The sequence below is a fragment of the Cnephaeus nilssonii genome (assembly GCF_951640355.1).
Source record: "Cnephaeus nilssonii genome assembly, chromosome: 18".
In the NCBI taxonomy this organism is placed as follows: Eukaryota; Metazoa; Chordata; class Mammalia; order Chiroptera; family Vespertilionidae; genus Cnephaeus; species Cnephaeus nilssonii.
This window is the reverse complement of record NC_137089.1, coordinates 9,424,839-9,452,723: the sequence shown is the minus strand read 5'-3', so window position 1 is coordinate 9,452,723 and position 27,885 is coordinate 9,424,839. Positions and strand designations below refer to the sequence as shown.

General features: G+C 41.9%; 1 protein-coding gene across 3 annotated transcripts; it reads right to left on the bottom strand.

The window, feature by feature from the left end:
• NDUFAF6 (NADH:ubiquinone oxidoreductase complex assembly factor 6) lies at window positions 1-27,776 on the bottom strand. 3 transcript variants are annotated; one of them, XM_079796208.1, is made up of 9 exons: window positions 27,584-27,776; window positions 24,871-24,970; window positions 21,391-21,513; window positions 17,061-17,117; window positions 12,288-12,390; window positions 10,802-10,935; window positions 9,234-9,335; window positions 6,952-7,008; window positions 1-1,601 (listed from the first exon to the last, which is right to left on the bottom strand). In XM_079796208.1, exons 1-9 carry the CDS (start codon window positions 27,751-27,753, stop codon window positions 1,473-1,475), a joined length of 975 nt encoding a protein of 324 aa, XP_079652334.1. In that variant the 5' UTR covers window positions 27,754-27,776; the 3' UTR covers window positions 1-1,472. The 3 variants fall into 3 exon arrangements, with proteins under 3 accessions (XP_079652334.1, XP_079652335.1, XP_079652336.1); XM_079796209.1 differs by having other exon boundaries at window positions 2-1,601; window positions 24,867-24,970; window positions 27,584-27,718; XM_079796210.1 differs by lacking the exons at window positions 24,871-24,970; window positions 27,584-27,776 and adding an exon at window positions 20,611-20,731 and having other exon boundaries at window positions 2-1,601; window positions 21,391-21,515.
• Between the last annotated feature and the right edge of the window lie 109 nt (window positions 27,777-27,885).

Here is a 27,885-nt window from a genome sequence, read left to right as displayed (position 1 = left end):
CAGCTCTCAGTTTAAGTTTTATTTGCAAAAGAAAAAAAGTATTTTTTTAAAAATATATTTTTATTGATTTCAGAGAAGGGAGAGGGAGATAGAAACATCAATAATGAGAATCATTGATTGGCTGCCTCCTGCATGCCCCATACTGGGGATCGAGCCCACAAGCTGGGCATGTAACCTCCTGGTTCACAGTCCGATGCTCAACCACTGAGCCACGCTGGCCGGGCCAAAAAACAAGCCATCATTAACTCACAGTTGTATTAGGCACTAATCCATAGCTGAAACCAAAGGCTTAAGAGAGAGGGGATATGGAACAGTACATGGGAGGTGTGAACGGACAGGAGACAAGACCACTGAAGACAGGAAAAGGAAACTGTGGCGTAACCCTGGCCTTGGGAGTCAGGATCTGCCATTACCAGCAACACAAACAATTTTGTTTTTGCAACTAGTGTGTATTTTATATTTTAAATACCAAAAAATTCTTTCTTTCATAGTGTTTTAAAGATCAAATGAGAACACTGATGAAAGTATTAGCCCAGAGCTTGTCAGTGGGAAGATCAACTAGGATACACGTTTTTAAAAATGCAGTATTTCCTAATGAACGTTCAATATAATTGTGCTAATATACTTCACATTAATACACTTTATGAATACAAATTTGTTCATGACCACAATACAGAATGAAAGAGAGTGAAGCAGTGGGGTTAGCAAAAAAGTAAAAGCTTTCAAATCAGCCAGACCTAAAGCTGAAATAGGGTTCCAGCTCTTGACAGCCAACTGTCTTACCTTACAGAAGTTATTTTATCATCATGGATAAAATTTCACAGGGTTGTAAAGATAAAATCTATAATAAAAGTGTAATATGCAAATCGACCCATGGCCAAACAGCAGAACGACCATCCGGACGTCCTTTCAGACGAAGCCGGGGCTGCAAGGGCCGAGGCAGCCGGGGCTGCGAAGGCCTACTCTTGCACGAATTCCGTGCATAGGGCCTCTAGTATTAGGGATAAAAACCCTCAACACAGTGACTGACACTCCTCAAGTATTAACTTCACTCTCTGGGACGCCTAAACAAACTCATTTCACACCTGTACTGGCACCGAGCCCTGGCTCTCCAAACGCAAAGCCAGCACCAGCAGTCGCTCCCCTTCCCTCCAGGTGAGGGAGGGAGGAGACATTCTTCTCTCTGCCCCCTGGTGGTGCAGCTTGGCTCCACCTGACAGGGATGGGACAGTAGACACTTTCTGGGCCGGTGGAGACAATGGCAGTGTCTGAGGCAGAATCTCAACAATGTTTTGGCCCCCAAGCCCCACAGTAACTTCTCATCAATTCTGTAAGCTATTCACACCCTTCCAATAAATTCATTTTGCCTTAAGTAAACAGTCAGTACCTGCTGTTTATAAACAAGAACCCTAACTAGTATACTTTTGTAAAACTAATAAAAATAAATTAATATCAGTGCCATGAGATTATTTTTAGTATCTTCTTCTCCATGACTGAATATACAAAGACAACGGAAGTAATGTATTCTTCTGCTGTAAAGATGGGTGGAATATATCAAAATTCACTTGTTGAATTTTCTTTAAATAATCCTCCAGAGCAACCTGGAAAAAGAGAAAAATGGTCACTAGATCATAGGATGATTAAGTCTTTAAAATAAAGAAACATTATCAGTATTAAGGCTATTTTAGTTTCCCTGAGGTGGTCTTTAATATACTAAGAATTTAAATGAGAATTTTAAAAGGGAGAGAGAAAAATAAAGACATCTTCTAAGAAGTTTCTATTAGGCCAGTGAAACAGGATCATAGAGCTAGTACTGGAAATATCAAGTCAATTCTGATCATAATTTATACTGTTCTGGTCAAAATGTAAAAGATCAGAGAAATAACGGTTTGCCAGGTTTTATTACTAGACTGCAGAATACAAAAGGGATGTTTCAATCAAGATGAACACCATGCCCGAAAAATGCATTGTATCATGAGGAAGAACTCACAAGCTGTTTATTAAAAGATTATATTGTGAAAAAGTTTAATGGGTCTCCATGCTCTTGCAAGAAAATGATTTGCACCTAAGAACAATCACAGGTCCCTACAAATGTCACCCATGCTTCCCCGTCACACAAAACTTGATAAAAATTTCACTGTGATGGGGGAGCGAGGTTGGAAAACACTGACAATGGCAATGCTTGTCATTATATGGTTCTCACTTATTTTTACTAATTTATAAATTATTTATTTCAGTAACTTTCTTACACAGAGAAGCCACTTGGTTTTGTACTGAACACTTCCAGAGGCACCACTTCCATCTCAGTCCCGTGCACAGCGCCCCCTAGAGCTCCTCAGCACAACCTGTGTGATCCAGAGATCATGCTTGTGGATTCTCTAGAGCAGTGGTCGGCAAACTGCGGCTCGCGAGCCACATGCGGCTCTTTGGCCCCTTGAGTTTTTAGCAAAGGCCAGCTTGGGAGTACCCTAATTAAGTTAATAACAATGTACCTACCTATATAGTTTAAGTTTAAAAAATTTGGCTCTCAAAAGAAACTTCAATCGTTGTACTGATGATATTTGGTTCTGTTGACTAATGAGTTTGCCGACCACTGCTCTAGAGTATACAGGTGAGAAAAAGAAAACAAAAAGGGTTGGATTTTGTCCTAAACACTTATACACAGACTAGCGGCCCAGTGCACGAATTCATGCACCAGTGGGGTCCCTCGGCCTGCCCTGCGGGATCGGGCCAAAACCGGCTCTCTGACATCCCCCGAGGGGTCCCGGATTGCGAGAGGGTGCAGGCCAGGCCGAGGGATCCCACCGGTGCACAATCGGGGCTGGGGAGGGACGCAGGAGGTTGGCCAGCCAGGCAGGGGCCATGGGAGGGCTCCAGAGCGTGTCCGGCCCATCTTGCTCAGTCCCGATCAGCCAGGCCCAGCAGCAAGCTAACCTACTGGTCAGAGCATCTGTCCCCTGGTGGTCAGTGTGCGTCATAGCAACTGGTCGACCGGTCATTCCGGTCATTTGGTCGCTTAGGCTTTTATATATGTAGATATATTGCAATCAACTTTCCATCTCTAAGAATTCTATTATGCTCATTTTAATCTATATCATAAAAGGCCTGTGATTTAAGCTATATCATAAATGAGCAGCGGCTCTCGGAGTGGGCGGGTGGGGTGCGAGCTATTCACAGCAGAGAGTTACTAGCCGCAGAGGGCGGGACGCGAGCTACTAGCGGTGGAGAGCTATGAGCGGCAGAGAGCTACTCACGGTGGAGAGCTACTCACGGCGGAAGGCAGGGCATAAGCTACTAGCGGCGGAGAGCTACTCACGGCAGAGGGCGGGTGCAAGCTACTAGCGGCGGAGAGCTATGAGTGGCGGAGAGCTACTCACGGCAGAAAGCAGGGCATGAGCTACTAGCGGCGGAGAGCTACTCACGGCAGAGGGCGGGTGCAAGCTACTAGCGGCGGAGAGCTATGAGCGGCGGAGAGCTACTCACAGTAGAAGGCAGGGCACGAGCTACTAGCGGCAGAGAGCCATGAGTGGCAGAGGGCGGAGCGTAAGCTACTAGTGGCGGAGAGCTATGAGCGGTAATAGGCGGGGCGGCCAGCTGAGGCAAGCAGAAGCGAGCTACTCGAGCGCTGGGCCTCTAGTAGTTTTAGAATACCTAATTATAAGAAACTAGAGGCCCAGTGCACAAATTTGTGCATGGGTGGGGTCCGGTTGGCCCACCCTGATTGGGGTGGGGGGGCCACTAGGGGATGGGGCCAGCCAGGGAGAGGGGCCAAGGATGGTTGGTTGGCCAGTCCTGCCCCCTGGTCGAACTCCCGGTCAAGGGGGCAATTTGCATATTAGCCTTATTATCATCTATAATAAAAGCATAATATGCTAATTAGACCGAATGTCCTTCCAGACGATCTTCTGGATGAAGCCAGGGCTGCGAGGGAGGCCCGGGTCCCAAGTGCCAGAGGGAAGCCAGTGTGGCAGCCAGGGGAAGGAAGGCCTACTCTTGCACAAATTTCATGCATCGGGCCTCTAGTATAGGATAATTGATGAAATTAAGGTACAGGCACATAATAGGATATTATACAGCCATTAAATATTGTACTTATAAATATTTTAATGATGTGGTTAAATGCTTGATAAGTAAGGTACTGAAGTATAAAGTGTGATTTCAACTATACACAAAAATTCATTACAAAAAAAGAACAGAATAGTGGTTTGTCTCTGTGTCCTAGAATTATAGGTGATAATTATTTTCTTCTAATATTATTTTTATATTGTCCAAATCTCTAAGAATGTACTTCTTTTACAATTAGAAAATTGTATTAAAATACAGATGAAATGTGACCTCAACTGGGCATTCACAAATTAGGATTTGGTTCAAAGGAAAGTTTGGCTAATGGTAAATAAATTGTTCAATATAACAATTCACTGAAAACTCTCAAAGACATTACAATTTCTGAATATAGCATTGTGGAGAGCGGCTACAGTGTTTGGACAGGTTCAAGCCTTGGACTGATGAGAGGGCACAGTCCTCTCATGACCACGTGCAAGTCCCAGCTTGGAGGGCAGAGCCCTCCCCCCACAATTATAGCCAACAGCTATAGTTGTAAGCTTGAACCTATGGTCCGAACACGTGGCCCCACGTGCCTGCGTGATGTGGGCTTGATAGAGTTCAGGTGCATGTAACTGAGTAGGATCGAGACCCACAAGAATGTTGTGAACATCTTGATCACACCCTTACTGTGCCTCGTGGCATCTGCTATAAAATAAAGACACCGCTTGTGGGCGTTGTCGCTGTCTCTCCATCAGAGAGGGCAGCGTCCCACTGAGACCCAGCTTTCAATCTCTTGTCTGTCTTTTCTCAATCCTTCACCGCCCCCTCTCAGGTTCACCCTTGGCCGTGCTGGTGCGGCACAAGGCATATTAAAGCTTTACCTATGAAGAAGAGTATACTACAGCCTAGACTAGTCATTTTCAGATAGTTTTTAAACAGCAAAACCTTTTCTTTGAACAAAATAATTCACAGATGCCCCATTTACAAAACAATAAGAAGAGAGGAGTCCCAGCTGGAGTGAGTACACAGGCCATTAGCAGTCCTTCAGGAACTGCCATGTGGTCCCTCCGGTTTCTCCTGCACAGATGGAGCCAGAGCTGGGCGCCAGCCCTAGGTCTGCCGTGGGGCCCACGGTCTGTATTTCAAACAAGTTCCCAGGTAAGACGGATGCTGCTGGTCCAGGGACCGTTCACTAGTCTAAGGTAGTGGTTCTCAGGCTAGTTGCACTTCACAATTACCGGGGGAGTTTTTAAAAAGTATCAGTGTCAGGATCCAAATGCTTAGATATTGTGATTTAATTGGTTTGAGGAGGGGCCCAACATTGCTTTAGTTTTTTGGGTTGTTTTTTTAAAGTTCCCCCAGTGATTCTAAAGGGCATCCAGAGTTAAGAACATTATTCACAGAAGTGAACAAAACAGACAAAGTCCTTGGCCTTCATGGGAACTTAAAGAGTAAGTTAAAAACAGGTGATGGTGCACCATCAAATATCATTAAGACCTAATAACCAAATAATCATCAAAAATGGTGATACAGAACAGTATATGTTGACACAGAAGGAAATACTTAACACCCCGTTTATACAAAAGATACACATGTAATTATATGAACATAAAAAGTCCAGAAAATAAACAGACTCTCTCTGGAAATGATGGAATTGTGAAAGGATTCTTATTTCTTCCTTTGCCTCCTTTAATATGATGTGAACATCTAAACTATTAACGTATTACTTTTGTAATAAGTAAACCCAGTAAAGAAATAAAATGAGCCCTAGCCATATTGGCTCAGTGGATAGAGCGTCGGCCTGCGGACTAAAGGGTCCCAGGTTCGATTTGGTCAAGGGCACATGCCCGGGTTGTGAGCTCGATCCCCAGTGGGGGGCGTGCTGGAGGCAACCAATCAATGGCTCTCTCTCATCATTGATGTTTCTCTCTCTCTCTCTCCCCCTCTTCCTTCCTCTCTGAAATCAATAAAAATATATTAAAAAATAAATAAATAAAATGCTTGTGAACACTCAGATCTGAGACCTAGGACCGAAGATCTGAAAGGATAAAAATGAATCTTTAAATATATTTTTTGGGAAAAGGTAGAATATATGTTTGGTATTGTAGAAAATGCATCAGTTTTCAATTTTTAAAGATCACAAATTTTGAACTTCGGTTTTTACCTATGAAATGAAGTAAACCATGCCTAGGGATGATTAGGAATAATGTATGAAATGACCTAATTCAGAGCCTGTCCTGTAATAGGTGCTAAAAAAATTGGAAGCTGTTCTCATTTCTTTATATATTTTTCAACAATGATTCCCTAATCTGGCTACACATCAGAAGCATCTGGGGAACTTATTAATTTAAAATCACAGTTTCTCCTAGGAATTCCCCCTCTTCAATCCAAGTCTTATTTAGTATAAGACCCCAGGAATCTGTATGTTTTCAAAGCTTTCCCAGGTTATTCTGATGTGGCAGCTCAGTACTGGTCCATGAGCCATGCTGCTCAGGAGCCAATGCTACAATATGGTCCCAGGGGAGAAAATATTACTAGAATAATAAGTAATACTTATAAAGCTATAAGTAACCCAACAATCCTACAAGATAGCGTCCTATATGATTCCCATTTTACCCACGAGTATACTGAGGAACATGGCGGTTACGGACCTAAAACCCCCACGGCTAGTAAAAGGCAAAGCAGATTCAAACTGCTGCTCTGCTCACTGGCCTCCGAGAAATACAAGCATGGCCATTGCCTAAGGCGGAAGGCAACTAAGAAACCCACCACACGGAAGAGAAACAAAAATAAAGCCTCCAAACTAAAGATGTGCATTTGAACCTCAATTTATTTACCATTTGGGCAGAAAAAAGGTCATGTACACCTGCTTCATTCATTAGCAGCCTTCCCTGTTAATCTACTTACCGTCTGAAGAAAGGCAGGAAATGCCTTCACAGGAACACTTTTGTGGAGGGACCTAGCCTAAGAAGGAAGACAAAAGGAAACTGGTTTGAAATATAAATATTTCGGGAAATAAACACTCACCCTCAGAAAGTGAACACAAAGCAACACTAGCTGTTGAACAACACAGCTAGGGCCTCTCTCAAAAGCAAGAAAATAGCTCTCACTCCTGCAGATTACAATTAATTTCTTAAGCCTAAAGGACTCAGGAAAAAGTACTATATTAAGAATTCCATTCTTGCCGAAACCGGTTTGGCTCAGTGGATAGAGCGTCGGCCTGCGGACTCAGGGGTCCCGGGTTCGATTCCGGTCAAGGGCATGTACCTTGGTTGCGGGCACATCCCCAGTAGGGGTTGTGCAGGAGGCGGCTGATCGATGTTTCTCTCTCATCGATGTTTCTAACTCTCTATCCCTCTCTCTTTCTCTCTGTAAAAAATCAATAAAATATATTAAAAAAAAAAAAAAAGAATTCCATTCTTCCTTACAAGTTGACTTTGGCATTTTCCGGCTGATTTATAATATCCTGTAACTCTGACCCTCTAGCTCTGTGGTTAGGGGTAAATGAAGAAAGACTTGTGTTAACAAGTCCCAGCACCTCCCAGCTCAGATGGTCATTTAAGATCCTCCTAGCTGATCGTCTGCCTCTGTGTTCCCCAACCTTTCATTCATTCCACACAGGCAGCCAATTTAATGTTCCTACATCACTGTTTTATTTTTATTTTCTCTAATGTATGTCCCTGATAGAGCAAGTCTCAACTATGCATCTTGGGATTCAGAGGCCTCCACACCTTGACTAACCTCATCTGACTCACCTCCCTACTTCTCTGGACGAGGAATCCCCGAGGCTCTCGGGCTGATGCCCACCTGCTCTCACCAAGCCCACCCGTTCCCAGGCCTTCGTGTACACGGTCAGATACCACCTCTGCTTCCTGACTCACATCTTCACCCCTACCCCGTTTTACCCGTCTACTAAAATTGCTCTCTTCAAAACCATCCACGATTTGCTATTTGCCTCCCTCTTTCCTCTTCATCTCCCTGTAGCATGCACAGTTTTCCTACTCCCCCTTCTTGGAATTTGTCCTCCCTTGGTTTCTAACACACTGACTCTGTTTTCCTCCTCCTTTGATCATTCTTTCCTTCTTCTTCCTAATAAATGGCCCTTTCTCCTTCCACCTGAGGAATGGAGGCGGGCCACAAGGTGCTGCCCCAGGTCCTCTTATCCAGATGTACATTCTCCTTGGGCAACGACGTCCAAAATCAGAGCTTTAACCAGTTCCTTCCATGTGAATGGCTCCCAAATCTAGGATCTCTCCAGTTCTCATCTCCTTTCAAAGTCACAATCCGCATTCTTTAACAGCCCTTCTCCCTAAATGCCTTCTAATCCCCTTCCATCCAAGGATGTCCAGCAGCCAGTCTGTCTACTGATCCTACTGTACCACTGCTTCTAAACTATAGTCTTTGAATGGCCCCAGCACCATCTCTACTTGAACTCTGTGCAGCCTTCACCTTCCCCTCTTCCTGATCCTGCCACAATCCAATCAGTTATCAAGTCTAGTTGATTCTACCTCTGGGGTGTGTGTGTGTGTGTATACATACATAACATCCACCTTCTCTAAATCAGACACTCTCAAATGTGGCAAAAGGAGATGATTCACCAGTGATTATTATTAGAGTAGCAGGATGAAAGCCAAATTACAGCATGAACAGTGTCGGGGCGGGGAGGGCCTTGAGAGGTAACAATGAATGCAGACCACGTATTCAAAAAAGGTTAATTGTGAGGGAAACATCAGCCACAGGAGGGCCCACAGGATGCCCACAACTTCAGAAGGCAGCAGCAGCAAACCAGAGAGAAGAGAGACAAGGTATCGGAGGGGCCAGCTGAAAACACCAGCTGGGACCGCGGAGGATGCGAGGCCCTGGGAAGGGAGGAGCGGCACCAGCCTCGAAAGGCAGAAAGACACGCCGCCCGGGAGACAGAAGTGGTGAGTGATGGTCAGAGGGGGACCTACCTGAGGAAGCCCAGCACAGGGGGCACGCATGTGCTGAAAGGGAGAAGCGGTGTTCTTTAAAAGTGGAGGAAGTTTACAATGGCCCCTGAGATAAATCCACTGGGATTTCAATGAAAGTTGGAATACAGTCTGCCAAGTAGGGAACAGTATGACCATGCTCTAGGAACAGCCTCACCTAGAAAGGGTAGTTTCCTAAACGATTTGGGGGTGGGGAGGGTGGGGAGAAAGGCTACTTACATGCTTCAAGTGCAAGTGTGCCTGGCTGGCAAGGTCATATATCACATCTCTTACATTTTTATCTTGGTTCTTCCGTAGAAAATCCTCTTGTGAAACACCATGCTGTGTTGAAAAATATTATATTAGCAATTAAAAAGCATACTTAAAACTAACTTAGCTCAAGAAAATAGGTGAGAGAACAGTAAATACAATATAATGTCTATTTAAAAAAATATATGGATGTGTACATATATGTGTATGTGTGGCTGTGTATATATACTCTCTCTCTCTCTCTCTCTCTCTCTCTCTCTCTCTCTCTCTCTGTCTCTCTCTCTGTCTCTCTCTCTCTCCTTCCTGGAAGAATATGCAACAGGATGGTAATTAACAATGGTTGTAGTAGAACAAAAACACACAAGCAAGAGCCCTAGCTGGTTTGGCTCAGTGGATAGAGCTTTAGCCTGCGGACTGAAGAGTCCTGGATTCGATTTCGGTCAAGGGCACATGTCCAAGTTGCAGGCTTGATCCTCAGTAGGGGGCGTGCATGAGACAGCTGATCAATGATTCTCATCACTGATGTTTCTCTCTCTCTCTCTTTCCCTCTCCCTTCCTCTCTGAAATCAATAAAAATATATTTTAAAAAAATACACAAGCAAGAAAACAAACATATAAGAAGTTTTAAAAGCACAGACAATAATGAATCTCATACAGAAAATAAAAGTTCTACCGAAACCGGTTTTGCTCAGTGGATAGAGCGTCGGTCTGCGGACTGAAAGGTCCCAGGTTCAATTCCGGTCAAGGGCATGTACATTGGTTGCGGGCACATCCCCGGTAGGGGGTGTGCAGGAGGCAGCTGATCGATGTTTCTCTCTCATCGATGTTTCTAGCTCTCTGTCCCTCTCCTTTCCTCTCTGTAAAAAATCAATAAAATATATTTTAAAAAAAAGAAAAAAAAAGAAAAGTTCTCATAAACAATATTCTTGTCTTAACCTTTTGCACTCGGATGTCGAGTGTAACTCGACACGGTTAGCATTAGAATAAAGGAATCGAGAAAAAAGCAAGCGAGTGCAAAGGGTTAAGGATTATTTCCTCCTCTAAAATAAAGAACAGGCTGGTCCTGGCCAGGTAGCTCAGTTGGTTGGAGCCTCTTCCCAACATGCCAAGGTTGCAGGTTTGATCCCCGGTCAGGGCACATACAAGAATCAACCAATGAATGCTTAAGTAAGTGGAACAACAAACCAATGTTTCTTTCTCTTTCTCTCTCTCTTTTCTCCTCAATTAAAAAATAAAATAAAATGAAAAAGAACAGGCTAAGCTGAACAGTAGGAATAATTACTGTAATTGCTTGGAAGGGAGTAAGCATCCACATGAGGCTACACCAAGTGAGGTTCTCGGATTTTCTTACTCATAGCTCCACCAGAGACCTAAAGTGCCTGACTGACAAAAATTCTCACTTGATAACCAAGGAGCTGAAAAGAAATATGCATTCATTTCAAAGCAGTTACTTGAATAGACTAAGCAAAGAGCTAAGAAATAACATCCTTCCCATATTCCTGAGGTAAATTATTCGAGCATACAAATAACAGCCTTACCAGCATGCAGATGTCCATGGGAAGGAACACTCTTCTTCTGCTACTGTGATATGGCGTTGCTCTCAAGCAAGTGACAATGCCTTGTGCCTTTCCAATGTGACTTGCAGCATGATCTGCATGAAGGTCCCTTATACCTATGATTTTGAAAAGTAATCAATAGGGCTGCTCTTTAAATGCCTAAGTCCACAGAAGTAGCAAAGAGAAATCACCTACACAGATAAAACTAATTGTTTATCCTAATGCATTCAACATCTGAAAAACAGGATCTATGAGTAAAACGGGCACAAAAACAAGCTGACTACTAAGCAGGTTTCTGAACTTGAACTTTTAAATCAGTTTTCCTCAGACTATATCACACTAAGAACACATTTGGAATTGTAATCAGCTATCATGGAAAAACATCACAAGTCTTTCCTTTCTTCTCAGTGCAATGTCCATACGACCTCACTTTAAGTATATTCTGCTCTTTGCTCCCTCCTTTCATTATGTTGGCAAACATGTCCCTGAACGTGCAGGCAGAACAGGCCTGGGAAATTCAATATGCATAGGATAAAATAACATTTATTCCTTTAGGGTGACATAAAAATATATTACCTTCTTCAAATGGATGTTATTGTCCTTGTGCCAAGTAATTTCCTCATTACAATCCTCATTACAATAAGACCTTCCCAGCTTAGAGGCTTAAAAAACCATCAGCCCTGGCCTGTTTGGCTCAGAGGTTGGAACGTCGGCCTGTGACCAAAAGATCTCGGGTTCGATTCCCGGTCAGGGCATGTGCGGGAGGCAACCAATCAATGTGCCTCTTTCACATCAATGTTTTTTTCTCTCTCTCTGTCTCTCCCCTTCCCTTCCACTCTCTCTAAAAAAAAAAAAAAAAAAAAAAAAAAAAAAAAAAAAAAAAAAATCAATGGAAAAAATATTTTCAGGTGAGAATTAACTAATATAAAATAAAATAATAAAATAAACATCAGTAATTACCAGATTATTAACTATGCCATTCCCATGAGATAGCTAAAGTATTTTTTTAATATATTTTTATTGATTTCAGAGAGGAAGAGAGATAGAAACATTAATGATGAGAGAGAATCACCCATTAGCTGCCTCCTGCACACCCCCCATTGGGGACTGAGCCTGCAACCTGGGCATGTGCCCCTGACCGAATCAAACCCGCAGGCTGACGCTCTATCCACTGAGCCAAACCGGCCACGGGTAAAGTATTTTTATTAGAGCCTAAGTACTGTGATTAGTCTGCACTCCAAAGACAGACATATATTCCCCTTCTTGCTCAAAAAAAAAAAAAAAAAATATATATATATATATATATATATATATATATATATATATATAGCTGTTCCTTTACAAATGATGCAAAGAAAAACTTCAGTGTTAAAGTGGCTAAATTGTCAAATTATGAAAGCATGAAGCTTGAAACGTGTTTTATTCAGAAAAAGAGAAGTATGAAATTTAAAAAAAACACACAACTTACCCAATATTTCTAGTGTTAAATAAAGAAGAGAACTCTGTGTGTTTTCGGCGTAATTTTCCAGTTCCTGGATATTACGATATGCTTTGTCATCCAAATTCTTTTCCTATAATCAAACAAAAGGCAAATCAAGTTTGCTGAATTACCAAAATTTATAAAGACACGATTTTTTTGCCCAAAAGAACTGAATAATAAAAATACTAAATACCTCAGGATTAATCTCAATGTACAAATCACCATGAATATAGGTTGGCTTAATTTTTAATTCCTTCGAAAGCCCAAATTATCATGAAAAACTGACTTTACTGAGCTCTTACTTCAGCACTAGACATTATCTTTTTAATCTTAGCATCCCCCCAAAGATAACAAAATAATACTTTTCCCATTTTGCAGATGAAGAAACTGAGTCACGGACACATTAGTAATATTCCTAAGGTCACATCCTATGTAATAAAACCCTAATATGCAAATTGACTAGACAGTGTAATGACTGGTCGCTATGATGCACAATGACCAGCAGGGGGCAGATACTCAACATAGGCGCTGCCCCCTGGTGGTCAGTGTGCTCCCACAGGGGGAGCGCAGCTCAGTCAGAAGCCGGGCTCACTGTTCCTTAGTTCTGCTGCGGAGGCGGGAGAGGCTCCCGCCACTGCCACTGTGCTTGCCAGCCATGGGCATGGAGTGGGCGTTAACCAGCAGGCGGACATCCCCTGAGGGGTCCTGGACTGCAAGAGGGCACAGGCCAGGCTGAGGGACCCTCCCCAGTGCACAAATGCCATGCACTGGGCCTCTAGTAGCTAATAAATGGTGGAGATAGGATTCAAACCACACATTTTGACTGTCAAGCCCATGCTCTCAATAAGGAAAAGGTGCCTAGGAAAAGGACTTCCCATTTATTTGCTGCTATAGTCTTTTCAATGATATGAGCAGTTATATGCATAGGATAAAATAACACTGGACCATTGTCAATTGAGATGGAGTAACCATTTCATCTCTTCTGCATGCATGGTCTAGACCAGTGGTCGGCAAACTGCGGCTATTGAGCCACATGCGGCTCCCGAGCCGCAGTTTGCTGCTCTGTTGACTAATGAGTTTGCCGACCACTGGGATAGGGGCTTAATCACAAGGAACAACAACAGCCTGTAATTATTGGAATTGAGAGTTTAGGTCAGTGGTCAGCAAACTCATTTGTCAACAGAGCAGCAAACCACAGCTCACGAGCCGCAGCTTGCCGACCACTGGTCTAGACAAATGTAAAAAAAAATGATAAAGAAAAAGAAAAAGAAAGGAGACTCATAACCAGTCTCTCCAACCCCAAAATAAACCTTCTATAATAATAAAAGTGTAATATGCTAATTAGACCAAACGACCTTCCAGACAACCATGCTATGACACCCATTGGTGCCAGGCCAGCCAAGGCGGGTGTGATGTGATTGGTCAGGGGCCTGGCCATCGATCCATGATCGCCCCACAGAGGGAGGCCCAGGCCACCGACCGGCGGGCTGCGGCAGGTGGGCGGGGCCTCCCTCTGCAAGGGAAGCCCAGATCCTGGGTGCCTGCCAGCAGTTGGAGGGAAGCCCAGGTCCTGGGTGCCAGAGGGCCCTGGTGCCAGCAGCTGGGGGAAGGAAGGCCTACTCTTGCACGAATTTCGTGCATCGGGCCTCTAGTGCTCAATAAAGTAACAGGATTGATGAAATGAACAATAAAATGTAAATACTAGTAAAGCTAGCTACTTTTATAATAATACATTAACAAAGACTAATTTTCAAGGTGATAGATACATCCTTCCTCTTCTTTTTAATCAGAAAATATTGACACCAGCAATGATTTCAGGGGAAAAGAAATATGTCTAAATCTTTTATATTTTAAAAAATGACATAACTCATATACCATAGAATTTATCTTTTTAAAATAAATTAGGTCAGTGGTTTTTAGTATATTCACCAAGTTATGCAACTATTACCACTACCTAATTCCGGAATGTTTTCCTTTTTTTGTAATCCTCACCTAAGGATATTTTTCCACTGGTTTTTACAGAGTGGAAGGGAGGGAGAGAGACAGAGAGAGACACATTGACTGGCTGTCTCCTGCACAGGCCCCGACCAGGGCTGTGGTTTGAGCCTGCAACCAAGGTACGTGCTCTTGACGAGAATCGAACTTGGGACCCTTCAGTCTGTGGGCCGAGGTTCTATCCACTGAGCCAGAATGTTTTCATCACCAAAAAGAAATCCATATCCATGAAGCAGTCACTTCCCATTTCCCTTCCCCTCATCTCCTGACAAGCTACGAATCTACCTTCTGTTTCCATGGATTTGTCTGTTCTGGACATTTTATAAAAACACAATGACACAATATGTGGCTTTTTGTATCTGGTTTCTTTCAATTAGCAGGTTACCAAGGTTCATACATGTCTACGCTTCTATCAGTACTTCATTCTTTTTAATTGAAGAAATTATAAACAATATTCCATGGTACAGATATACAATATTTTGTTTATTCATTCATTGACAGACTATGAGTTGTTCCCATTTTTGGACTATGCTGCTATAAACATTCTGTACAAGTTTTGTGTGGACATATATTCTCATTTCCCTTGGTATATAACCTAGGAGTAAAATGCTGGGTCTATAGTAAACTCTGCTTAATTTTTGAAAAACTGTTTTTCCAAAGCAGCTGTACCATTTTACATTCCATGAGGAATGTATGAAGGATCCCAATTTCTTCACATTCTCATCAATATCTTTTTTATTATAATCTACATATATCCCAATGAGTGTGAGGCAGTAATTCATTGTGTTTTTTATTTACATTTCCCTAATGAAAACATATTGAACATCTTTTCAGGTGCTTATTGGTCATTGGTATATCTCCTTAAAGAATGTTTACTCAGATCCTTTGCCTATTTTTAAACTGGATTATCTGTCTTTTTAGTGTTAGGTCTAAGAATTCTTTACATATTTTAGATACTAGTCTCTTGTCAAATATATAACTGGCAAATACTTTTTCCCATTTTATGAACTGTCTTTTTAACTTCCTTAAATTTTTTAATTTTGATAAAGTCCAATTATATATTTAACTAGAGGCCCAGTGCATGATTGAATCATGCACGTGTAGGGTCCCCTACACGCTTTCGCTTTTCGCAGTGGAGCTGGGTGCCTGTCCGCTGGTGCACCAGGCCTTTCAGAAGCCTCCGGCTCGGCGGAGGCTTCTGAAAGGCCTGGTGCCGGAGCAGACAGGCACCCAGCTCCCCCACTTTTGATGGTCCACGGCTGCTGAGGGGGGCTACCCTGCTGTTGAGAGGCGCAGGCGGCGGGAGTCCCGCCCCCTGCGCCTCTCAACGGCCTCTGAGGGGGGCTGCCGCGGACACCTGGCTATCCTACCGTTGAGAGGCGCAGCTGGGTGTCTGAGGCAGGCCCCCTCAGCGGCCTCGGATCTGGCCGTTGAGAGGCGCAGGGGGCGGGAGTCCCGCCCCCTGCGCCTCTCAACAGCAGGGTAGCCCCCCTCAGTGGCAAGGATCCGTGCCTCTCAATGGCCGGATAGGCCACCCCGAGTCCCGCCCCCCAGCCTCCCGCCGCCCAATCATGGGCGTAGCGGAGTGATGGTAATTTACATGTTACTCTATTATTAGATAGGATTTCTTGTGCTTTTGTTATCATATCTAAGAAATCACTGCCCATCCTAAAGTCACAAAAACTTATGCCTATGCTTTCTCCTAAGAGTTTTACAATTGTAAATCTTATATTTAGGTTTTTGATACATTTTGAGTAAGTTTTTGTATACGGTGTGAGGTAGGAGTCCAAATTCATTCTTTTGTATGTGGCTATCCAGTTGTTCCAACATTTGTTGAAACAAATTCTTTCCCCATTGAATTATCTTCACACCCTTGTCAAAAATCAATTGACTATAAATATATGGGTTTATTGCTGGACTCTCAATTCTATTCTATTGATCTATATGTCTATGCTATATCAATACCACACAGTTTGATTCCTGTAACTTTGTAGTTAAGTTTCAAAATCAAGAAATATGAGTCCTGGAACTTTGTTCTTCTTTTTCAAGATTGTTTTGGTGATTCTGGGTCCCTTGAATTTGCATAAGAATTTTAGGATCAGCTTGTCAATTTCTGTAAAAAAGCTAGCTGGAATTTTTATAGGCACTGCATTGAATCTATGAGGGGAGATTGAGCCCAGTCCTTTACTTTTAAATATCTCTCCCTACAAATGCCAAGTATTATTATTCCATTAAATAGGAAAGCTATCTCTGTCTTAAGTTCTCTAATTTTCTTAATGTCATAAAACCAGGACATCTGAAAAAATGATTTTCTTAGTGCTAATTAACTCTATAGGTCAACTGAGCAATTTTTCTTAATGTTGAAGCCACCATCTCATTTTGGCTTCTATTATTATTACTATAGCTTATGGTTATTCATAGATTATATCCACATAAAGTTAAGTAAACTTGCACTTTCATGGCAACAGTTATAAACATCAGGCCAATGAGGACACTGAGCCAACAATATATCAGAAAGATTACACAGGTTAGCCCAGGTCATTGAGCAATTTGTGGGAACTAGAATAGAACTCAGTTCTAAGAACTTAGCATAGGATTCCATCCACTAGAACCATCAAACTTTCCTTATTCCCTTTACTCTTTGGACAGAGATCTAAGTACTAGGTGTAGATAAAGGTATGTGTATGACTACTCAAATTTTGATGAAAAATTAGTTTAAAGATTAAAAAGGAAGAAAAATTTAAGACTTGAGCAATTTCAACTTACTCTTTCATCAATGATTTTCATAAGCCATCTTTTAGTCAGATTATGTCTTTTGACAGCCTAAAAAAAAGAAGAGTATTGTAAATTTTTAGAAAGCACTAGAAATGACTTCTGCAGACCTGAATAAAAATAAACAAACCAAATACAAAACTCGGTAAGGGAACATTTGTAATAACTCACCACCAAAAAAACAGCTGTGTTAAAGAAATACCAGGAAAGAAGAAAATGTCCCTAGAAAATATTTCCAAGTAAAGATAATATATCTAAAACTTTTCCACTAATCTGTCTTTTTTTATTATACTATTAGTAATTTAATGATTCCACTTTCAAAGAAAAACAAGAATTAAATACCCAAACTTCTGTTATATGATGCACCCTGACGTCTATGCTTACTTATTACATGCAAACTTCTTTCCATAGGATGAAGATTCTAATTAATAAAAATAACCACTTACCCAAAAGGAAAAGAGTTACTCAAACTCCAAAGGAAATAATCTGCAAGGCACAGTGCTACTTTAGCAAGTAAAGACACTCTAGTAGAAAAGAACATACCTTGTGCCCACATCTCAGTCTCTAAAAGCATTTCTCCCAAAGAAACAGGGGTCCAGAGAAATGAGCAATTTCCAGAGTCGGGCAAGGGAGAGTTAATATGATCCCTAGAGTATCTTATTGTTCCAGAACATAGAAAACACTCAAAAAATTATGGAAGGCAGTTTGAAAGGATCTCCCACTGTCCAAATCTGGGACTATTTGAACACCAAAATAATTAAGTTTAGTAATGAACTATAAACTACTGAAAAAAAAAAAAAAGGATTTCATGAGTTTATAACAATAATTAATAGACAAATAAACAGAGGCGAGTGGGATATCTTGGTTACTGCCAAGTGGTAAATGTACTCAAGAGTATTAGAATTGGAAAATGAGCATTTTGCAATCATAATAGTAAAGACTGAATCAGACAAGAACCATCAATGAATGCTACGTTTCAGGGGAAATTAATGAGGAATAGGATATTTTCATTGTCTTATAGTTGCCAGGAGAATTATAATTATACAGTGGGAAAACCAGGCAACATCTTGACTGGATAATGAAAATTAACAATGCCCATAAGGTACAGATGTACAAAATATGCCTCCAGCCCTAACTGGTTTGGCTCAGTGGATAGAGCGTTGGCCTGCAGACTGAAAGGTCCCAGGTTCAATTCTGGTCAAGGGCATGTACCTTGGTTGCGGGTACATCCCCAGTAGGGGGTGTGCAGGAGGCAGCTGATGGATGTTCCTCTCTCATCAATGTTTCTAACTCTCTATCCCTCTCCCTTCCTCTCTGTAAAAATCAATAAAATATATTAAAAAATATATATGCCTCCAGATATGACACCCTAAGAAGACATTGTCTATGCAGTATTATGGCCAAGAATGCACAATCTGAGAAAACATCAGATGAATCCAAAATGAGTAATGTTCTATTAAAAACAATTGGAGGGGCTATCCTCTTCGAAAAGGTAATGTCATAGAAAAGAAAGGAAGGCTGTGGAAATGTTCCAGATTAAAATAGGCTTAAGAGAAAAGACAAATATTACCTGACCTTATACTGGATCCTATACTGGAGGGAAAAAACACTACAGTGAACATTATTGGGTCAACTGACAAAACTGGAATATAAATGGAAAATTAGATAAAAAGTGTTATATCAAAGTTAAATTTACTAAAGTCATAACTGTTTTGGTTATATAATAGAATGTCCCTATTCTTAGGAAATACTCACTAAAGTATTTAAGGATAAAGGGCCACGATGTATATAACTTACACTAAAAAATTATTCAGAAAAAATATATAGAGAGAACAAGCTCATGCACCCACGTGAGTGAGCAGTACAAATGATTAACAAATGGGATAAAATGTTTTAAAATGTTAACAATATGTAAATCTGGGTAAAGGGTATAGAGGTGTTCTTACACTATTTTTTATTTGGAAACCTTTCTGAAAGTTTGATACATTTTAAAAACATTGTTTTCTTGCCAAATCAACACTAAATATGATACATTTTCACTATAGTAATAGTAGTAAAACATAAAGTCTTAGGAATACCCCATAGTTCAACTAAGACTAAGATGTCACTGACAACAAAATGTCAAGGCTAGCTAGCATGCTCATCAATACACATATGTGACAAGGTGAAAGTATGGAGACCAGAGCTCACTTTGCTGGCAGAAACCTAAAAGAAGCTAACAGGGCTGCACAAAGTTGGCTCCCCAGTGCCCTCCGCACTGCTCCTGTTACACAGCAGGACTCCCACCAGCCTCTCTCCACAAGCCCAGGAACCAGCGGGGGTTCCTCAGTCTTTACAGAGTCCTGCTCTTGTTTTATTTGGTACATGTCTGAGTGGGGCAGGGTATGTCTGATCTTTGTAGCCATACATCAAACACCATTCCTGGAACATAAAAGTACTAAATATTTCACCACTGAAAAGTCATACTCCTATTTTCTCAAGGATGAAGTTATAATAGCTGCACTTCTTTGACCACAAAATATAGTTCTTCTATTTCATTCTGAGGGAAATCCGAGATCAAGGTAAAAAACAAATTATTTGTAGGAAGCTGAAAAACAGCTGAATAAAGCATTAAAACTTTGAAAACAGATGTCAAACAGAATAAAAACCTTGGCTAAAAAGATAAATTTAAACTACAATATTAATAAACAGAGAAATGGAGAAATCCGTATGAAATGTCTGAGAAATTATAGATATTCAACTACTTTGTACTCTAAAAGCACCAACGAAAGAGTGCAGCAGGCACGTGCCCTCCGACAACACAGTCACTGTTTCTCTACTTATCTCTTAAGGAACCAATGGGAGGTGTTACTGGACAGGGGTATATAAGCATATGCTCCTGCAGAACAAGGAGGATAACGAACATACAAGGAGGGCAAAGGCTCCGAACACTACCTGCTCCTTTCAAATACCCGATTTAACCTTCAGCACTGGTCATATGAAAGAGCTGGCCAACATTAGTCATCAAAATTTAAACTGCTATTATAAAACTGGACAAATTGGCACACATTTAAACATTCTGTAATTCAGATAGGTCTTCTGTTTAAGAAAAGCCAAAGCAAGATAAATTTGTGTTAAACGAATTTTGACACTTCATGATATTTCCAAAGGCCAGAACTTTTAATGCAAGTCTTAGCATAAACCTCTACTGCAGTCAGGTTTGCGTATAAAATAATAAACAGCCCTAGCCGGTTTGCCTGTAGATAGAGCGTCGGCCTGCGGACTGAAGGGTCCTGGGTTTGATTCTGGTCAAGGGCTCATGCCCATGTTGCTGCCTCAATCCCCAGTAGGGGGTATGCAGGGGGCAGCTGATCAATGATTCTCATCATTGATGTTTCTCTCTCTCCCTCTCCCTTCCTCTCTGAAATCAATAAATATGTATTTAAATAATAATAATCAACAGAAAGTTTCTGGATTTTAGAGAAACTTTTCTCTAAACTGAGTCACCTAGGTTGAAGTTACTGAAGTGGGATGAAGAGAGGTAAACAACTAATCTAATACTCACAGCTTCCCATCCACTTTTCTTCTCAGTCCCTGCTGGAGGGGCCTGGCTTCCCATCCTCACTGGGGCTCTGTGAAGTCAATCTGGAGCCCAGAGACGGGGTCGCCTCTGCTGGCGCTCAGACCTGAGAAGAGGTGCACCACTGTCAGGCCTGTGAGTGGCTGCTGTCACAGAACTGCCTCTGGGCACTCATCGTATGACAATGGGACACAGAGCAGTGACAAAAGCACCTAATTCCCTTCCTCGGTTCATAATTTAGCTATTTCTAAACTGTGCATAGCTGTTTGTGAATGAGGTTCCATACAGCTGCTTTAATGTAAAACTAGCTATTATATACTTCTATCTATACAAATAATACTCTAGCCCTTCGGTTTCCATTCTCTAATACCTAAAATTCATCAATGAGTAGGCAATTCTATCAAACCAGAAAGGCAGTTTGTGTCTAGACAATATGGAGAGCACGTCTCCCTTCAGAGGTAGAACAGAAAATTGACCTGCCATTGCTTCCAATGTGTAGGGTTTAAATTCTGCAACCAAATATGTGGAAAATAATGTATAACAAAAAGTGACCAGATCCCTCTTTTTCCCTTTAATAAAGAAATACATCAAAAATCTGTGCAAATTATTAGTGGATAATTTTAAATTCTTCTGTCCAAACTAACATATATCAGAACATTACATGAGCCTAAGAATATTTTTAGGACAGGCTGCCCATCGCTATTATCCAAATTGTATGCATCAAAAATATGCTCAAATAAAATTCTTACAAAATTTTTTTTTTACCTTCCACAGTTCCACGGCCACAGGCTGATGTGGTGGATTGTCACTGTATATGTCATCCACAGCTTTCTTCCAAAACTGCATTCGCATCAGTCCAATTGTTTTCTCAGAAACTGAATCCTTAACCTATAAATAGGGTTTAAAAACTTTAATAAATGCACTGTTTACAGTCTAAAATATCAATAGTTATGACTGCATAATCACATAATTCAGCCAAAAACTAAGTTTAATTCTATATAATTGTTTTAATTTCTCCTTAAACTGTTGTCATTATGAACTTTCTAAGTAAAAGCTACAAATTACTTGATGCTTATTCAAAAATACTTTTGAAAATAGAAGAGATTCCAGAAAACAACTGCAAGAAAAAACAGAGAAGGAGGAGAGAGTTTAGTTTAAAAGAAATTTAAGAACTAGATCAACCAGTCTTTACATGTAAACCTTATTTGAATCCTGATTTGAAGAGAGAAATTGGAAAATCCGAACACCAGATGGTTAATGACATCAAGAAATTACTATTAAGTTTTTAATGTATGATGATGGCATTATGGTTATTTCTAAGTGAGTTCTCTTTTAGAGATACATACTGAAATGTTGACAGATAGAAAAGTTTATCTGAAACATACTTCAAAATAACCTGGAAGCAGAAGGATATGAAAAATAGTAAGGGTGAGAGGTGAGGTGACTACAAAGGGGCACATGAGGGAATTTTCTGGTTGCTGGAATTGTTTTCTCATGACTATGGTGGTGAGAACATGACTATGCATTTTTCAAAACCTATAGAACTGTACACCACAAAAAGTATTACTGTATGGACATTTTAAATAAACTCATTCATTCACTAAGTAATTATTTTACAGTCTCCTTCACTCACTACTAATTAAGAATGGCCTTGTCAGATTCAGGCAAGAAGCACCAATGCATGCTAAATCTAGGGGGTAAATATTTAAAAACTGAGATATAATTGATATGTAACAGTACCTTAGTTTCAGGTATACGACGTGATTTGGTCTATGTACACATTGTGAAGTAATCACCACAATAAGTGTAGTTAACACAGTTATAAACTTCTTTTTCTTGTGATTAGGACGTTTAAGATCTACTCTCTTAGTAACTTTCAAATATAAATACAGTATTACTAGCTATAGTCATCATGCTGTACATTTCATCCCCAGGACTTACTCATTTATAACAAAGTGTGTACCTTTTGACCACCCATTTCACCCATATCCTAGCCCATAACCTGGCCTCTGTATCTGTGAGTTTGGGGGCTTTGTTTTCTTTAGTCTTGCTTTAGATTCCATCTATGAGACCATACGGTATTTGACTTGCTTTGTCTGACTTATTTCACTTAGCATAATACCTCAAGGTCTATCCACGTTGTTGCAAATGGCAGGATTTCCTTTTTTATGACTAAACAATATTCCAGAATGTGTGTGTGTGCATATGTGTACCACATCGAATTTCTTTATCCATTCTTCCATCAAAGGACACTTAGATTGTTCCCATGTCTTGGCTATGGATAAATGCCATACAGGACATTACTGGGTTATTTGACAAAACTGGAAACCAGATATAGATTAAATAAAAGTATTGTATCAATGTCAAATATACTCAAATTGACAACTGTACTGTGATTATGTAAAAGAATATTCTTATTCTTATGAAACACACTCAAGTTTATAGGGATAAGGGCCATGGTGTAGTCAAATGACTAAAATGATTCATTAAAGAAATATGGATGTGGGTATATTCATACAGACAAAATGATAAAGCAAAGGGGAAAAATATTTTTAAAAGGTTATATCGGTATTCCCTGTGCTATTCTCACTTTTGTGTGTGTGAAATCATTTCCAAATAGAAAGTTAGTGTGTTTTTTTAATGGTCTTGGTGCTGGGTGGGTCTCTCAGCAATTTTCAGTGTTCAGATTCCAGTGGCATATAATCTATTCTCAATACATAATCTTTTAAAGTCATCACCCTCAAAGGAAGTTCATGGCAATTATGAAATTCTATATGATGAAGAGCCGGCCCAGGGTGACAGGGCTGACTGAGAGCGGAGAAGTCATTCCGACCAGTCACTAAAGCCCAAAGGGGGTCCAATCGACAGGTTAGGGGAGAAGCGTCCTCACAACCTAGAAGCAACCACACGTAAGAGCAACTCTCCAACCTGGACCCTACCAGAACCACTCTCTGCATCTAAACCCTCACTGAAGACCTATTGGACATTTCCTTTTTCTAGAGCTTTTTTTCCCTTCCTTATATAAATAAAAGCACTTCTTTGAAAGGTTAGAAAAGAAAAATCTATACCATTTTATTAACTTTTTTTTAATCTGGAGAGATATCTTGCCCATAGAGGTTCCCCCTAAGGAGTGAGGGCATGACAACACCAGGCTCCTCAGCCCAGGTTCCAGAGCCTCATCCTATATAATAAAAGGCTAATATGCAAATCGACCAAACAGCAGAACGACCGGTCACTATGATGCACACTGACCACCAGGGGGCAGACGCTCAACGCAGGAGCTGCCCCTGGTGGTCAGTGCGCTCCCACAGGGGGGCTCCGCTCAGCCAGAAGCTGGACTCATGGCAGGTGAGTGCAGCAGTGGTGGTGGGAGCCTCTCCCACCTCTGTGGGCACGCTTAAGGATGTCCAACTGCTGGCTTAGGCCAACTCCCCAAGTGGAGCGGGCCTAAGGGAATCCCCCCCCATCGAGTGCATGAATTTTGTGCACCGGGCCTCTAGTTTGGGCTTAAAAACCAGCAGGGATTGTGGCTGAGGAAGCTGAGGGCTGCTGGAGTCTCAGGCATTCCTCCTAACAGGCCCATGCATTCACTCTGAGCTCCAGCTCTGGGGCAAAGTTCGAAAAGCACCAGGGACATATGGGGAAGAACTGAACTGTCTGACTTCAGGATGAGGGCTAGAGGGGCCGAAAGAAGTGCTGGCAGAAGTGACTTTTCCTTTGTTGAGCCCTACCACTGCAGGTGCAGGCAGGCACCATATCTGAGTCTCCATTAATCTGGCTAATACTTTGCCCCATCCTGGTGATTCCCTGAAACCTGGCCAACTTTTCAGCCCACTTAAATTGCTCTAACCACTGAGCGCACCAGCCAGGGCTATCCATTCATCTCCCGATGGGCACTTAGGTTGCTTCCATATCCTGCCTATAATGTTGCAGTGAACATAGGGATGCATGTCTTTTTGTTTTGGGTTTCTTCCGATAAATACAAATGTGCAATGTTAAGTGCATAGTTTTACAATATCCTTAGAAAAAGAAATTCCAGAACGATATTTCCAGAAACAACAAGTTCATTGGCTAGTTTTATTTTTGGAATTGAATTGTTAAGCCTAAATAGGAAAAAAAATCACCAGCAGAGACTTTAAACACATCTAACATATAAGAATTACAGTTATATTTCTTTATTGTTCAGCATTAAACACGTTATATCAACATTTTTGCAAATAATTTTAAAGGAACTTTAATACCAGCCTGAGCCAGTTCCACATTGAAGGCTCTCAGTGCAAAAGCAGAGCTTCTGGATTCTGTCGGAAGCAGCAGGGAGCATAAATAGCCTTCATAATCTCGCTTCCTGCAACAAACAGGCAAAAAAAAAAAAAAAAAAAAAAAAGACCGTTACTTTTGACTTCCAAACTGCACACAAAAAAATACTAACCAGAATTACCTGAAAATAATGAGGCTTCAATTCAAAAAAGGCCTGAAATTTCTTATATTCTATACCAGTTTCTCTAAAGTTACTAAAAATGTATCTGCCCACAATCCCAGACCAGTTAAAAATAAGAAATAATTAATCTCCATTAATTTATTTTGACTTATACAGTACTTATAATTTTAGTTGTTTCACAATCACTTTGTAAGAATTCAAATGAGCTACCAAAGTAGTTCCAGCAAGTCCTGGTATGAACTCGCCGTTTTTAATACATAGATAAATAAACAGATAAGACATAAAGACAGAAAACAATAGAGGGGTGTGGGGTGCTCGCATGTATGCGCACCACTAGCACATACTGTACTTATGTTTCCTAGCAATATCTGCTGAGCGAGCCTAGAAGCAATGCTACTCCTCCCACCTTGGCCCCAGGATCAGTGAACACACCCGACACCTAGATCTTGGTTTCTAAATACCTTTCTCCACTGAAAACAAACAAACAAACGCCAGGGATCCTTGGAGGAAAGACTGACTCCAGAACCGGGGCAGGAAAAATAGAAGATAAGCCTGAAACATCTTCTTGAGCAGAAAGTTTTTCAAAGAATGAAGGGGTTTGTCAAAGGGACAAAGAAATGGACATGATCAACTTCCCTTTGGCCACGTCTGGGACAATTTGAGCATCAAGAAATAATGACAGTTAACAGACTGTAACAGGACCCCATGAGCCTGTATCAATATAAATGAAAGAATAAATAGCCCTGGCTGGTGTGGTTCAGCGGTTACGAGCATCAGCCTAGGCTCGGGAGGGTTGTGGGCTCAATTCCAGGTCAAGGGCATGTACTAGCACCTGGGTTGCAGGTTCGATTCCCCAGTCCCAGTCAGGGCACGTGCAGGAGGCAACCAATAGATGTGTCTCTCTCACATCGATGTATCTCTCTCCCTCTCTCTCTCTCCCTCCCTCCCTCCCTCTCTCTCTCTCTCTCTCTCTCTCTCTCTCTCTCTCTCTCTCTCTCTCTCTCTCTCTCCTTCCATCCCTTCCACTCTCTCAAGAAATCAATGGAAAAAATATCCTTAGGTGTGGGTTAACAACAACAAAAAAGAATAAATAAGAAGAGAAGGAAACACTTAACAACCAGTACATCAACTGATAAACCTAGAAAACATGGTATTTTTTTAAATCTTCATTTGATAACTGATCAAAGTAATATCTGATTCAAGAAACAAAAATCATTAAGTGTCTGGAAATGTTAAATAGATGAAAGCTGGATAGAAATGGGATACTTATACAGTACTGAACTCCTCACAAAATATGTATTACTTACTAATTAGCATTCTTTTTTTTTCTTTTTTTTTTACAGAGAGAAAGAGAGAGGGAGAGAGAGTTAGAAACATCAATGAGAGAGAAAGATTGATCAGCTGCCTCCTGCACACCCCTCACTGGGGATGTGCCCGCAACCAAGGTACATGCCCTTGACCAGAATCGAACCTGGGACCCTTCAGTCGGCAGGCCGACGCTCTATCCACTGAGCCAAACCGGTTAGAGCCTAATTAGCATTCTTATTAACTTATAGGGAAGAAACCTGAAAGACACCTTCTCAACCAAGTAATGAAAATTTCACATCCCAGTAATAAGATAAATCAATGCCCTGTGCTTCTTCTTCTTTTTTTTTTTAAATGTTACAGGTCTCATTGTCACCACTGTAATAAAATTACTGTGATGGAAGCATAACCTGTGTCTCAATGTAGCCACATTAACAAATTTCTGGACACAGTACACAAAAACAGTGCCCTGTGCTTCTTGATAGGATGCCGAGAAAAGCACAGCAGGACTTCTCTAACATACTGGCCAAAAATGTGTAAATCACGAGGAAGCATTAAGTAAACCCAAATTGAGAGATTCCATGAAGTAGCTGGCCTATTCTCTTAAAAATGTCAAGCTCAGAGAGAAGGCAGGGGAGGGGGTGGGACTTGTATGCATGCACATTAGCAGGACCAATGCACACGGACACTGGGCGGTGGGGGCTTGTCCTGGGGGGCGGGAGAGGCGGGGGGGGTCAATTGGGGGGAAAGGAGACACATGTAACACTTTAATCAATAAAAAGTAAAAATAAAGTTGACATGAACCTTAAAAAAAAAAGGTCAAGCTCATGAAAGATAAGCAAAGACTGGGAACCCGTTCCAGACTGGAGAAAACGAAAGAGGATGTAACAACGAAAGGTAGCACATGATCCCAAATGGAATGAAGGACATAACAGAATCATCAGCAAAATCCAAACCGATTCCGTGGGTTAGATGGCGATATCGGATCCATCTCAATGTCCTAATTTTGACAGGTGCACCATGGCCATATGGGAGAGAATCCTGTGCCCCGTAAAACTCCCCGTTGCCCCACGCCCCCTCACCCGGAGCCCCACGCCGCGGGACACAGAAAGGAGCGGCGCCCGCCCGCCCCCGGCGGCCCGAGTCCGGCCGCCCCCGCCCCAGCGCCGTCCCGCCGCGCCCCGACCTTCGGCGGGGGCCGGCGGGCTCGCTCACCGTAGCAGCTCCAGACAGTAGAGGTCAGCGCCCGCGCCGCCGGGTCCGCTGGCTGCAGCCACGCTCCGCCCCGAGCCCGCAGGCCCCGGGAGCCGCCGCCCGCGCGCCCACACGCCGGGCACGCCGGGCCGCAGCGGGCCCCAGGCCCAGCCCAGCATGGAGGCCGCCATGACACGGACGCCGCGTGCCCTTCGACCCCGCGCCGTCGGCCCCCGGCCACGCCGGGCCACGCCCCCGGCCGGCCCGGCGCGCTCCTCGCGGCGGCGGGAAGCGGCGCTGGGACGTCGTCGCTCGTAGCAGCG

Bases quoted from the DNA above. Each gene is read 5' to 3' on its own strand.
- NDUFAF6 (XM_079796208.1), bottom strand. From the start codon at position 27,753: ATGGCGGCCTCCATGCTGGGCTGGGCCTGGGGCCCGCTGCGGCCCGGC. The intron at 24,971-27,583 runs GTGAGCGAGCCC...TGTTTGTTGCAG, and splicing joins TACTGTCTGGAGCTGCTACG to GAAGCGAGATTATGAAGGCT. The intron at 7,009-9,233 runs GTAAGTAGCCTT...CTTCCTTCTTAG, and splicing joins CACACTTGCACTTGAAGCAT to GCTAGGTCCCTCCACAAAAG.